This window comes from Syzygium oleosum, unplaced genomic scaffold (assembly GCF_021117445.2).
Source record: "Syzygium oleosum isolate NSW1041296 unplaced genomic scaffold, Sole_v2.1 Sole_v2.11, whole genome shotgun sequence".
In the NCBI taxonomy this organism is placed as follows: Eukaryota; Viridiplantae; Streptophyta; class Magnoliopsida; order Myrtales; family Myrtaceae; genus Syzygium; species Syzygium oleosum.
In genome coordinates this window covers 10,937,626-10,951,475 of record NW_026607495.1, presented here as the reverse complement: position 1 = coordinate 10,951,475, position 13,850 = coordinate 10,937,626, and the positions used below count along the sequence as shown (strand labels likewise).

The window sequence follows — 13,850 nt, the reverse complement described above, 5'->3', positions numbered from 1 at the left end:
TCGGCTATATGTTTTTCGAACAGATATGTCACTCGGGCTTACATTAAGCACCCTGTTAGTTTTCCTTCAAAGACCGAGTCCGGCGACTCTTCAACGAATGAGAACAGGTCGCAGGACAGAGAAAGAGTTTGTTTCATTTAGGGTTAATATCACGAAAAACCCTAAACTCGTACACTTATGACAAATTTACCCAAAACTATTTTTTTGACCACAAAAAACCTCAACCGTACACATGTGACAATTTTATCCCGAACTATTTTTTGACCACCAAAAATCCTAAACCGATACTTTGCGATAATTTTACCCGAACTAATTTTTTAATATTATTATTATTTTTTGGAATTTTGTTTTATTTTTTCTTTTCTTTTCTTTTTCCTTTCCTTTTCTTTTTTTTTTCCTTCATCTTCAACCTATGGCCGGGTCGGCCCCATGCGAGGCCCGACCTCGCCGGCGGGTCCTGAGTCGAGAAACAGGTCGCCGGCAGTGCCGAACCGGGCCAGGCCGGCCTTGCCCCACCCACGAGGTTCGACCTCGCCGATTGCCCAGGGGTCGTCCGCCGTGATCGGCGAGGTCCCGCCTTGCCCGAAGTAGCGAGGTTGAGCCTCGCCAGCGATGGCGAGGACAACCCCTCGCCGGCAACTGGCGAGGTCGAACCTCGCCAGGGGGGGCAAGGTCGACCTCGCCAGGGGTGGGCAAGGTTGACCTCGCCAGTTGCCGGCGAGGTCGGCCCCGCTGACCGCTGGCGAGGCCGACCTCGCCGTTGCTGGGGGAGGCCGACCTTGCCGTCGCCATGGGTGGGCAAGGCCGACCTCGCCAGCTGCCGGCGAGGGGTCGGCCCCGCCGTCGCTGGCGAGGCTCAGCCTCGCCGTTGCTGGCGAGGCTCAACCTCGCCACTTCTGGGCGAGGCCGGCCTCGCCAGTTGCCGGCGGGGCCAAGCCTCGCCAGCGACGGCAAGGACGACCCCTCGCCGGCAACTGGCGAGGTCAAACCTCGCTAGGGGTGGGGCAAGGCCGACCTTGTCAGTTGTCGGCGAGGTTGGCCTCGCCCAGCAACGGCGAGGTTAGCCTCGCCGGCCCCCACCTCTGGCCGGTCACCAGACCGGCGATTGGCTAGAGGTTAAAGATAAAAAAGATGAATGAAAAAACAAAAGGAAAGGAAAAAGAAAAGAAAAGAAAAACTAAAAAAATAATATTAAAAAATTAGTTCGGGGTAAAATTATCGTAGGTGTACTGGTTTGGGGTTTTTGGTGGTCAAAAAAATAATTCGGGGTAAAATTGTCACATGTGTATCAATTTGGGATTTTTTGTGGTCAAAAAAATAATTTGGGGTAAATTTATTACAGATGTACCGATTTAGGGTTTTTCGTGGTATTAACCCTTTCATTTAAGGTGGACAGTAGTTGTACAAGACTTCTTTTCTGGTGTTCCTATGTTTTAACACAATCAACAAAAATAATTAACAGAAGTCCTTAGGAAAAGCACATTTTCTTGGTGAAGAAGTAAACGGAAAATTGGGGTTTGCAATCTGGTCGTTCCACGGCAAATAGAGCTAAGAATTGCAGGAGATTCGCGCATTTTTCTCATACTTTTTTTCATCTTCTCCATCATGTTTTAGCTGCCATAAAGTCGTCCAATGTCCCTCTGCATTACATTGACCTCCCTCGCGTAGTCGGGCTAGGGAAGCACCTTTAGACCTAATTCCAGCCCAGTACATCCCCCATGACTATAAAGAAACTTTTTGGGTCGTCTAATATTATAGAAAATTGGCCAAATCCCAATTATAATGGCTCACCTAGAAAATGTCCCAAAAAAAGAACGTTACGACAGTAAAGGCATCACTTTTCGAATGTCCAAAAAGAAAAAGCATATTTTCTTATTCAAGGAACAAAAAGATCATACAAGATTGAATTAACCTTGAAACACCGTATTCCAACTTCAAAATCAACTTTGGGTACATTGAGCAGAGATGCTTGGCAGCGTCATCCCATCATGGCTATGATAATTAATTCTTACACATACGGCCTTGTTCTTGTAATCAGAGTGCCTATTTATCATATCATCTTTTTATCAGGGTAATCCATATATTAATGGACGATCCATGCAGTTCTCAGCATGAACTAGCACGGGAAAGAGCAGTCACCTGATGTAGCAACTCCTCATAAAAACATTGCTCTACAAACAAGCCGAACATTGTAGATTTTCTAGATAGTCACCGGAGACGCCTTTACTCATAGGAAGGCCAATCGAGAACAGTACCACATGCTTTCAGTAGTAATACTGGGAAGAGAAAATATACTGTTTGCACCAATTGCTAAAATAGAAAAGTGATGTCTTTAATCTTCACATATTCTTTTTGTTGTTTTGCAAGAGAATGCTCCTCTGTGCGCTCTCTCTAAGGATCATTTGCGAGCATCGGCCTTCTTCAGTTCTTTGGCTGTAGATGAAAAGAGAGTTTTTGACTCAGTTTTAGTGATAAGGGTGAAACCAGAACGAAAATTATAGCCGCTTCAAAGAAGTTCACCAGCTTTCTCTTCTTCTCGCTTCTTGGCAGCTTCCGCTCTTTGTTGCCGAATGAGGGCTAAACGCTCTGCAGGAAATAAGATTTGCAGTAGTGAGCACCAAAAACCAAAACTAGAAAGGAGAAGGAATGGATATGATGAATGATCATTCAATAAAACCAACGAGAAGAAACTGACGGAGAAGTATAGTCAAGATCGACTACGTAGTTTGCATGGAATTTAGAGTAATATTTAGTGATGCACTTGATAGACACAGCTACATTGATTAATCAAGCCGAATCATAAATGAATCGCGACTGAATTGGACGATTCTTTTTAACTGGGTTCACACCCTCGAAAAGAATCAATTTATATATGAAGTCAATCAAATTGTGGGGTGTAAATTGTGCACCATATGATTTTAACACCACCTCCAACAATGATGAGAAAGATATTACTCTTAAAATCGTATGGAGGCAACTCTACATCCTGTCACGGACAACAATGCAGATTTCTGATCTATATGGGAAGGAAGAAAAAAAACGAAACGACATTAAAATTTCCCATTGTCTAGTCCCATTCTTCCTAGTTGGATTTGTCTCAGATGAGATTCATACAGAAAGTTCAGATGCTCCTGATAGAATGTATGCAGGCACTTATTTAGACACCAATATTAAACCTGAACCTGCTAGCTAGTGAGATGCAATATAACCTAAAATACAAAATATGGACTGAGCAGAAAAGTTTTCTTTCGGGATAAGCTATGACTTGCTGTAGCTTTTAAATTCTGATATCTAGGATCTTTCTTTAATCTCATAAATCATGATTGACTATGACGAGTTATGAATAATTTTGACATTCCACTTAAACTATGCCTATGATGGTTTTTGTTTTCTGTTTTGTTCTATTAATCCTTTTATATATTGTTTCTTCTTTCTTCATTATTCAAGTTCATAGATTATTTTTACGTTTATAGAATAATCAACAAATGTAAACATTTTAAATTAAGTATAAATACTTTTATAATCAATTCTAAGTATTTATTTCTTAGAAAATAATAATAACAAAAATATACATATAGATTAATCGTTTTTCCAAATTTAATCACATTTCCAAATTCTATAGAGTAACCAGAAACTCTTCTACTTTAATTTCTTTTCTATATGTATGTATGTATGTATGTGTGTGTGCGCGCGCACGCACTCGTGAAATAAACCAATTTTAGAGATTTTCGGAACAATCGCAATTAATGTACAAAGTGAACTGTCGCAATTAACATACAAACTTTCTATTTATTAGTTTGATTAAGAATTTGTATTTAATGAAATCTTTGGATAATGACTCGTTTATTGAGGAAAAAATGGAGTAAAAAAAGGACAATCCGGTTCGAATTGCTTGAGTATGGGTGGATCAAATTTTGATCCATTTAAAATTATTAATTTAAGACATAGATCCGTATTGACTAGAACATACAAACTGACCCGATTTGATTGCCAAGTCTACTAGAAGTGAGCCAGAATTTGAATTTGGGACACAAATATAGGGTTATTTACACTAGCTGATATGATAAATCATTAGGGTTATGCACGAAATGAAAATAAAATCTAAAATATTAAGAAGAGTATCTAATAGTTTGATGACCAACTTAATTAACTTCATATGCTAATAGAATCGGACTATCATTGTAATAATGGGCCTCAAACCAAGCCCATATCTCTTAAAGCCAAGGCCAAGCCCTAACCCATTTATTTCCTCTCCAACAGACGAAGCAGTGAAGCGGTGACATAAACGAGGCAAAAGAGAGTGAGCTCGTTCGTGGAAAGAGAAGAGGAAAAGAAGAAAAGAAAAATAAAATCGTGCATAGTCGATCCGGACACTCCGACAAGCCGAATCAACTCCAAATTGCAAGGCCTTGTAAGTATTCGAGCCAATTATTCATCTAATCGGAATAATTTTCGAAATTATGACACAAATTCAAAGTTATATCAATTTTGAACTATGAGGTTTGATTATGGAGTTATTGAGCTGTGAATTTATACATGATTGATAGTTTAGGACATTGTGTAGCTGTGGCGTTTGACGAAAAATTGATCTCGAATTATGTTTTGATTGAAACAAATTTTGGAAGTTTGACGTATGAGTTACGCGTAACAAAAAATATTAACATATGTTATAAACGAGTTTCTTTGTTAGGGCGTAGAAGTCAATTCATTGATGATTGAGCGTGGTTTAGTCGAATCGTTCGTTAGAGTAGTGTTTTACTCAAATTTTGAAATCGTTTTTCGATTAGTTGATAAGAATACGAGTTCGTTAGCTCGAGTAACCTTCGTAAGTCGGTTTTCAGCTTTCCCAGATCAGTGGTGCTATCTTTTCTATGAATTTATAAACTAATGTCTTGAAGGTGATAAAGATTTGGGGGGATAAGTACAGTAGAAGTGCTATAACTTTCGTACAGTGCTTACTTGAGTGTAATAACTTTTTTTTTGCTCACTTGAATGCCACAAAATTGAAAAAACGATTACTTAAGTGCCATTGGCGATTTGCCTCGCCGGAAAATTCGACGTGGACGCCGATCGTCCTACGTGGCATCGTCGGCACTGACGTGGATATTTAATAAAAAGTTCAAAAAAAAAATTTCCATATCGAAATGGAAAATTAATTAAAAAATCCACGTAAGACAATTTGCCGAGAATGGCACTCAAATGATCGATTTTACTCCAATGTGACACTCAAGTCAATACCGTATGAAAGTTATGGTACTTATGCTATCGTTATACTCAAATATTTTTATTTATGAGTGAAAATGTTGGGGAAGGCCAATCAATGCAGTTATACCTCTGAATTTTACCATAAGGTTCCCACGTAGATAAATGACTTGCTTTCATTAATTCTTTATAAGACATATTAATAGAAGTGGGTATCATATATTTAAAACTAGGTACTTCTCATGAATGAGGACTATTGCTTATAAAATCCAAAATATTTTAAATTTAATTTTCAATAAATATCGAAATTAAAATATCATCGAAAAATTTATTATGTACTAATACAAAGCAGTATTAATTATAAATTACATCATTCACCTTTCCGTTTTCCCAACCACCATACGGCCCTTGACTCTAGAAACCCATCATACTCTCTCCTTATTTTACTTGCATCAACTCAAATATAAATAAGTAGATTTAAATGAGCAATTATGTGAAAAGGATAAACACATAAAGGTCTTTTTCCATCAATTTTTGACTTCCAACGCCCCCTATTAGCTTAAATTGAACATAATATCTGTTGCAGGTCCCAGATTTAAGATTATTTCTTACCTTCGTTTCTTTTCTTTTCATTGGAAATTTTGATGCATTTAGAATTGACAAAAAATATGTATTTGCCAATGGTTTGATTGGATTGTCTTATGATGCAATTAAAATTGTCATAATTTTTTTGTCAATAACTAATTATTCCACTTAATCAACCTTACTTTTCAGCTTTGTCAATGTAGTCCTAAACTTTTGGGCGATATTTCAATGTAGACTTTCCAGCCAATTGCCACAAAAAATCTATGACATGGCGTTTAGTCATCGCTGGCCATCCTAAGTGGCATGCTGATGTGGGCAATTTGTTGATTTCCATGTTGCAATTTGCAACGGCAATAGGCAGGAAAGACTACATTTAAATATCATGCAAATGTGTGGAACTATATTGACAAAATTGGAAAGTTAAAACTGAATTGACATTCGTACAATAGATTTAGGACTAAATTGTTAATTTTCTCAAATATTTAAATAATGACTCCTTCAATGGACACATGTATACGCATTTTTGTAATAAGTATACTACTGTGGCACTCACTTGAGTGTCACAAATTTAAAAAATCGATCACTTAAGTGCCATCGACAATTTGCCTCGCCGGAAAATCCAACGTGACATCACCGATAGACATGGCCACGGTTCGGAACCGGCGGTTCCAGTTTGTGGTCATGTATGAACCGGTATCGACGGTTTCGGGCTGGTTCCGATTCTGGCCTGGTTCGGAACCGGCCGATAAAAATTTAAAAAATAAATTATGAAATAAAAAATAATGAATCATCAAATTATGAAATAATGAATTATTCAATATAAAATGTAATCAAAATGTACATTGTAATCAAATTTGGGGAAAAAAAGAGAGAAAGATATGGGGCTTGAACTTAATGAATTATCATTAAGCGCCTTACATATCTTCTTGGGGATAGAAGAATCAAAATCCATGTAGTTCTTTTACCCTCAGTCGTCGCTACCCGTTCCGGTACCGGTACCGGTAGTGGTGGTATCTCCGTCGTCAAAGAATTCGGATTCATTATTCCGATCTATCTCTTGTTGTCGATATTGAGCCTTCGTCCAATCATCGATGTAAGCTTGAGCCTCCACTGATTGCGGAACTAATCTTGAACGTTGTTCATCCAAAATATTACCTTCGGCACTGAATGCTTGTTCGACCGCAACTGTCGAACATGGGGTTGCAAAAATTTGTTTTGCAATAAGAGAAAGGATTGGGTATTGGCTTGCGTGCCTCTTCCACCAATCCAGAATTAAAAAACCTATACTACCTTCGAATTCATAAAACTCAAAAGAAACGGTTAGATACATCTTTATTTCAGAAATGTTTCCTATTACTGCCTTTTGCTTTTTTTTTTGTCTATGTAATAAAAGTTGGTACCCTCTACTAATTTTACTTGTACTCTCACTTTGTGTCTCGATAGATTGAGAATATCCAATATCACCTCCCTTAGTACAAAATTCATTATATAATTCTATTACTACGTTTTTAACCTCCTTAGTATGGTTATAACATTTACCATATTATAATGTAAATATTGATAATACATATGCAAATAATCACATAAACCATCTAATTTGCAACGTGGATAAAAAACACAAGCAACTAAATAAATAATGGGAATTTCGCTATAGTAATGTAGCCACTTTATTCTCATTGTTACATAGTATTTTGTAATTCAACATCATTTTCATATTCCTCAAAAACTTCGACAATATTAATACACTCTACAAAAAATACATGCGTAGTAGGATAATAAACACCGGACAAAGTATAAGTTGCATAATTAAAAACCTTTAAAATATCTAAAATTTTTTTGCAAATATCCCACTCTTGTGGGTATAAATTAATCTGAGGTATATTATTAGAAATGAATGCACATAATAAATCTTTATATGCAAAAAATTCATTAAGCAAGTGGAAAGTAGAATTCCAACGAGTTGGAACATCTCTTGGAAATCTTCTTGGCCTTTTTCCATTTGCTTTACAAAATCTACTCCATTCTTTCATTTTTTGGGGATGTTTTCATAAAAATTGAATCGCTGTTTTTATTGGTTCAAGAAAAATATCAAGAGTTTTCAAGACATAAATTTAAAACATGACAAGCACATCTAACGTGAAAAATTTTTCCGCCAAAAGCAGGTCTACAAATATTTTCTAAATCAGCAATTGAAGCGGTATTTGCCGCGGCATTATCAAAACCAATTGAAAAAATTTTGTTAAGCAAACAATATTCTTCTAAAATTTGCCTAATTATTCTATAAATATTATTTGCCGTATGCTTACAATCGAAAACTCTAAATGCGAGGACACTTTTTTGAATATTACGATTGTCGTCTATCCAATGACATGTTATGTCCATGTAAGAATGAATTTGCTAATGATCACTCCAAATATCACTACCTATATGCACAAATCCATTAAATTGCATAAAACAGTTTTATAAATCTTTTTTTCTATTTTTGTAAAGATCTTTAATTACTAGTTTAAGTATATTTCTAAGAACACGTTTTGCTTGTGGAGCACAAGCTTTTTGTACAAATTGATTAAAACCAAATCTTTCTCCAAAATTAAATGATAAATGCTCAACGGAAACAATTTTACCTAATTCTTCCTTATAAGTTTTTTCATTAAAACGAAATAAATGAGAAGTGTTAGGATTGACATACTCGGAAATTTGTTGTTGGTTGGTATCGATTCCCGCTTCGGTTGAATGTTTGCTCCTAAGATGTCGTTTGAATGTTCCATATCCTTGTCCACCTGTATATTTATATATTGCCCCACAATGTTTATAAATTATATCATACCTTTTTGGACTAATATCAAACTTTTCCGTTTTCGTGAAGTGGTCCCAAATGTTGGATGTAAGTTCCCGCTCCGCCTCCTTTGTTGTTGACATTTCGGCATGAAGACTTTCTTGTGTTAGGACGCGCTCCACATCAGGAAAAATGTTGATTTTATCATCTTAAAAATCTGCATAATCACGAGGATCAAAAGAATGTTCGGATTCCATCATTCTATTCTTACCTTTGCCAGTTGCCGCTTGACTTCCACTTGCCATTTTTCGAGTGGATTGAGAGAATTGAGCAAATTGATTAGGAGAATTAAGAGAGAATTGCGCTGATTGAAAAAATTGAGAGAATTTTGATTGAGAAAATTGAGAGAATTTGAGAGAATTGAGAGTATTGAGAGAATTTGAGAGTATTGAGAAAATTTGAGAGAATTTATAAGAAAAAAATGAGAAGGAAATTTGGCCGTTGGGAATTTAGCTGTTGCCAAGGCCCCAACGGCCACCTGCCCTGGCCTGCAGGCAAATTTTTTTTTTTTTGGAACCGAGCCCGGAACCGGCGGTTTCGGGTCGGTTCCAAAATTGTTGGAACCGGAACCAGGCCCGTAGGCCACGGGCCCGGTCAACGGGCCGGTCCTGGGTTTGACCCGGGGCGGTTCCAGGCCGAAACCGGCCCGTGCCCATGTCTAATCGCCGACGCTGACGTGGACAATTACTAAAAAAATTCAAAAAAAAATCCATGTCGGAATGGGAAATTAATAAAAAAATCCACGTAGAATAATTTGCTTGAAATAGCACTCAAATGATCGATTTTACTCCGATGTCGCACTTAAGTGAGCGAAAAAAAAGTTATGGCATTCAAGTGAGCACCGTACGAAAGTTATGGCACTTCTGCTAATCTTATCCCAAGATTTGAATATCGTATGAGTTATTAAATCATGTTTGTTGCATAAAATATGAATTAGACGCTTACTATGTTTTGATAGTTGTGAAAGCTTATATATATAATGATTTGTGAACTAAGTTTGTGGAATGAATTCCGAAATAGTGTGAGAAATGTCTCGTGGAATATATATTTTTACAATGAATGGAGTTTTGAAATATTATATATTTTGGGTTTGTGAAACCTTTTTGTGAAAGAATTACTAAAAGCTTTGACTTTGAGTATGGTTTATAAAACGTTATATATGTATTGATTTGGCAAATGCTTTAGGAAATGCATTCTATTTGATCAATTGAGTTGTGAAATGTGATTTGATTTGGTTTGTAAAACTGGTTTATGAGATGAATTATTATTTTGATTTTGATTGCGTGATTATTAGAGAATGAGGTTTATGCTCATGTTACTATGATTAGAACCCATTGAGGGGGAGTATGTATAGGGTTATCAAGACGTCTTTCTGGACTGATCCATCAGTTGATATAGGCAGTAGACTTAGCCAAGAGGGATAAACTTGGTTGCCTTTGTCACGGCGTTAAACGTGACCACATTTGGATATTGAATATTATATTAGTCAATGGAATGGGTAATTGACGTGAGATTTGATGAGACTAATCAATGGACTAGATCATTGATATGTGAGTTGTTGAGATTGATGAATGGACTAGACTATTGATATTTGTTTTGATATTGCTGACAAAATGAGTATTTCAGATATGTATAAATTTTTGTTGACAACATAAAACTTGTTTTTAACCTCGTACATATGCTATACTGTGGATTTGAATGAAATAAGTTTCGGTATGTTATGTAAATATACATAGTGGGTGTTCGATCTGCTTGAAAGATATACACATTACTCACTGAGTTGTTATTGTTCACCCCATTCTTTCCAACGTTTTAAAGGTTTTTCTACTAACGGCAAATATGGCGACAACGATATCAACGAGGATTTCAGTAATTGGATTTGGACACTATTGGGTATGAGTTGTGTATGTCTAATAATAGTTTTTGGGTTTATTTGAGTTTGGAGACGTACATATCCTCTTAATGGATTTTAGAAACTCTGATCTCAAAACCAATTTCCTATTTTATAAGATATATAGATGTGTGTGTATATTGTGATTGTAGGTTTACGTCAGTTTTTTTTATTTTAGGTTATGTCCTTTAGGTAAGAGGACGGCCATGTCATTACCCTTTTCTGATAGAAATCGTGGTGTGATAATTATGATATTCAAGAGATTCAATTTTGTTGAAATGGTCCATAAGTCGGGTTAGGCTAGTACTGCCTTCTTCAATTGGCATCATGCCCTTGCATCTTCATCTATTGGATCATCGATAGTTTATGGGGAGAGAAAATATGATCTGACGGCTCTAATTAAATATTGGTCATGTAATCACGATGAAATGCAAGTCTATGATCGCCCGAAGGTAAAGTGGCCTATCCCTCCCATTACACAAGTTTTGTTGGGCTTGGAATTTATTATCTTAAATGGATTTTTTTGACGAACTCATTTATGTTTTTGTAATTTTTAAAGGTTAAAGCTATTTTCGCACCTTAAAAATCTTAAAATACTCCGGCCACCATATTCTCAACAATCAAAATGCACCTTGTAAAAGTAGGCCAATTGCATAATAGATTACTTTTTTTCAATGGGATAAGTGCAGTAGAAGTCTTAAAACTTGTCACAAAAATTCAATTGTGTCTTAAAATTTTCAAAAAGTGCAATTAAGTCCTACAACTTATCATGAAAGTGTAATTGAATCCTAAAACTTTCGAAAAGTGCAATTAAGTCTTAAAAATTATCAAATTGATTTCAATAAAAATTTTCAATTGATTGCACTTTTTGAAAGTTTTATAATTGGATTGGATTTTGGCGATAAATTTTACGACTTGATTAAATTTTAAGATTCGATTATACTTTTATGATAAATTTTAGGATTTGGTTATACTTTTTGAAAATTTTAAAACACAATTACACTTCTATAATAAATTTTACGACTTTCGGTATACTTTATCACTTTTGTGATAATTCTTTGTGTTGATTAGCCCTGCCATAACATGAGAGGAGGAGCCCTCCCCAGAAGACGCATAGCGAGAGCAGCGTCCCGAAAGAGAAAGAGGAGCAGCAGGGACCCTTCATCACCGAAAGAGCTATGGCGGAGGCGATCATCTGGAGGATATCTGACCTTCTGGATGATCTGCCAAAGTATGGAAAGTCATGGGCCGTCGGCGGCGAATTACACAGGCTCAAGAAAACCGTCTCCGCCCTCCAAAGCGTAGTGCGCGATGCGGAGAAGCGGTTGCTCGACGACTTCATGGATCAGCAGTTCATGGTGGTCCAGACCCCCGGAGGAATCCGAGAATGGTTCGACGACCTCAAAGCTGCTGTCTACGACGCGGAGGACTTGCTGGAAGAGTGGAGCATCGAAGTCACGCGGCGAGAATTGCCGGGCAAGGACGAGAAGTTGGAGCAGGTAATCACCTTCTTCTCGCCTTCGAACCAACTGGCTCTGGGGCTGAAGATGACCGCCCGCGTGAGGAGAATTAGGAAGAGAATGGAGGCCATTGCTGCTTAAGGGAGGGATTTTGACCTGCGGGAGGATGTGCAAGTAGAGAGCGGGTCGAGGAGGAGGAGAGAGCGGTCGGACTCCTTTGGGTACGAGGAGGAGATTATAGGGAGAGATGGCGCTAAAAGCGCAATCTTGAAGTTCTTGTTAGGCTCTGACGCTGAAGAAAAGATTCTAGTGGTTTCGATATGTGGTGTGGGTGGGGTTGGAAAGACGGCTCTTGCTCGATGTCTGTACAAAGATGACATGGTCAACAAGCATTTTGATTTGAGGATATGGGTATGTGTACGTCACTTGTGCGATCTCAAAATGGCATTGCAAAAAATCACGGAGAGCGCAACGAACGAGGGAGTAGACGACATTGAGTTGGAGCAATTGCAAAATCGAGTCGTGGAACTTGTTCGGGGAAGAAAATATCTCCTGGTTGTCGATGATGTAATGTCGCATCTTCATGAGCAATGGGGGAGATTGAAAAGTTTATTGATGGGAGGTGTGGAAGGAAGCAAGATTCTGATAACAACACGCGTTCAGTCTGTTGCCCACTCCATGGGCACAACCCCATCTTATTTCCTCGAGGCCCTTTCAGAAAACTCGTCTTTAGATTTATTGATGAGAATGGCATGTGAGGAAGAAGAAGAGACTAGAGATTCAATTAAGCTAACTATCGGGAGGCGGATAGTCAAAAAATGCGGTGGAATCCCTCTGGCTATACGAACAATTGGAAGTATATTATTGTTAATGAAACGTGCAGCCGAGTGGTTACATTTCGAGCACGAGATCCCAGAAGTTTCTGCAGATTTTTATGGCATTATTGCACATCTAAAGTTTAGTTATGAACATCTCCCGTCCCATTTAAAACAGTGCTTTGTCTTCTGTTCATTGTTTCCCGAGGATTCTGTGATTGATAAACTCATGTTGACGAGTCTCTGGATGGCAGAAGGCTTTATCCGCCCAATAGACAATGTAGATTGGGATATGGAAGATATTGCTCATGATTATTTCATGGATCTACTTAGGAGAAATTTCTTTCGCGACTGCATTGAAGATGAATTTGGAAATGTGACGGCTTGTAAGATGCATGGTATATTGAATACCCTAGCACGCATAGTTGCTGAAAATGAGTATTCTCAAGGAATTGATCGGACATGGTCGTCTAATGTTGGAAGAATTCGTCATGTATCATGGGGTTCAACTTTAGATTTAAAACGGGGACTTCCATCTACACTACTCAGAGCAAAACATCTGAGGACATTCATCAAAACAGATCAGATGGAAACCTCGAGGTGTGAAACTCAAATGGGTGAAAAAACTCTTTGCGATTTCATTTCTAGTTTCAAGTTCTTGCGTGCCTTGGATTGGCATGATAGTGGTATTGAGAAGTTGCCAAGTTCCATTTGTGAGTTGAGGCACCTGACATTTCTGGATCTCTCTGAAAATGACGGAATCATAAGGCTTCCTAATTCTATGACAAGATTGCATAGATTGCAAGTACTTAAACTAAATATGTGTTACAAGCTAATGGAATTGCCAACGGATATAAGAAAATTGGTCAACCTTAGGCAACTAGAGATTAGCAATTGTAATGCACTATCTCACATGCCACGTGGATTGGGCCAGTTGACTCTTTTGCACACTCTTAACAGATTTCCTTTTGCCCGGGGATGATTCCCGTCCCAAGAATTGCGGTGGCTTGGGGAGTTGAACAGGTTAAGCAAGTTGAGAGGAAGCCTTCGAATTGAAGTTA

The 13,850-nt window shown here is 37.8% G+C and overlaps 1 protein-coding gene and 1 long non-coding RNA gene across 2 annotated transcripts; one reads left to right on the top strand and one right to left on the bottom strand.

Moving 5' to 3' along the window:
• Positions 1-2,210: 2,210 nt before the first annotated feature.
• LOC115669076 (uncharacterized) lies at positions 2,211-2,589 on the bottom strand. The gene is made up of 2 exons (XR_004004283.2): positions 2,521-2,589; positions 2,211-2,433 (listed from the first exon to the last, which is right to left on the bottom strand). It is a non-coding gene; the product is annotated as an uncharacterized LOC115669076 (long non-coding RNA).
• A 9,103-nt stretch (positions 2,590-11,692) lies between these two features.
• On the top strand, positions 11,693-13,845 carry LOC130139244 (putative disease resistance protein RGA1). The gene is made up of 3 exons (XM_056315781.1): positions 11,693-12,013; positions 12,140-13,594; positions 13,750-13,845. Exons 1-3 carry the CDS (start codon positions 11,693-11,695, stop codon positions 13,843-13,845), a joined length of 1,872 nt encoding a protein of 623 aa, XP_056171756.1.
• Positions 13,846-13,850: the final 5 nt, after the last annotated feature.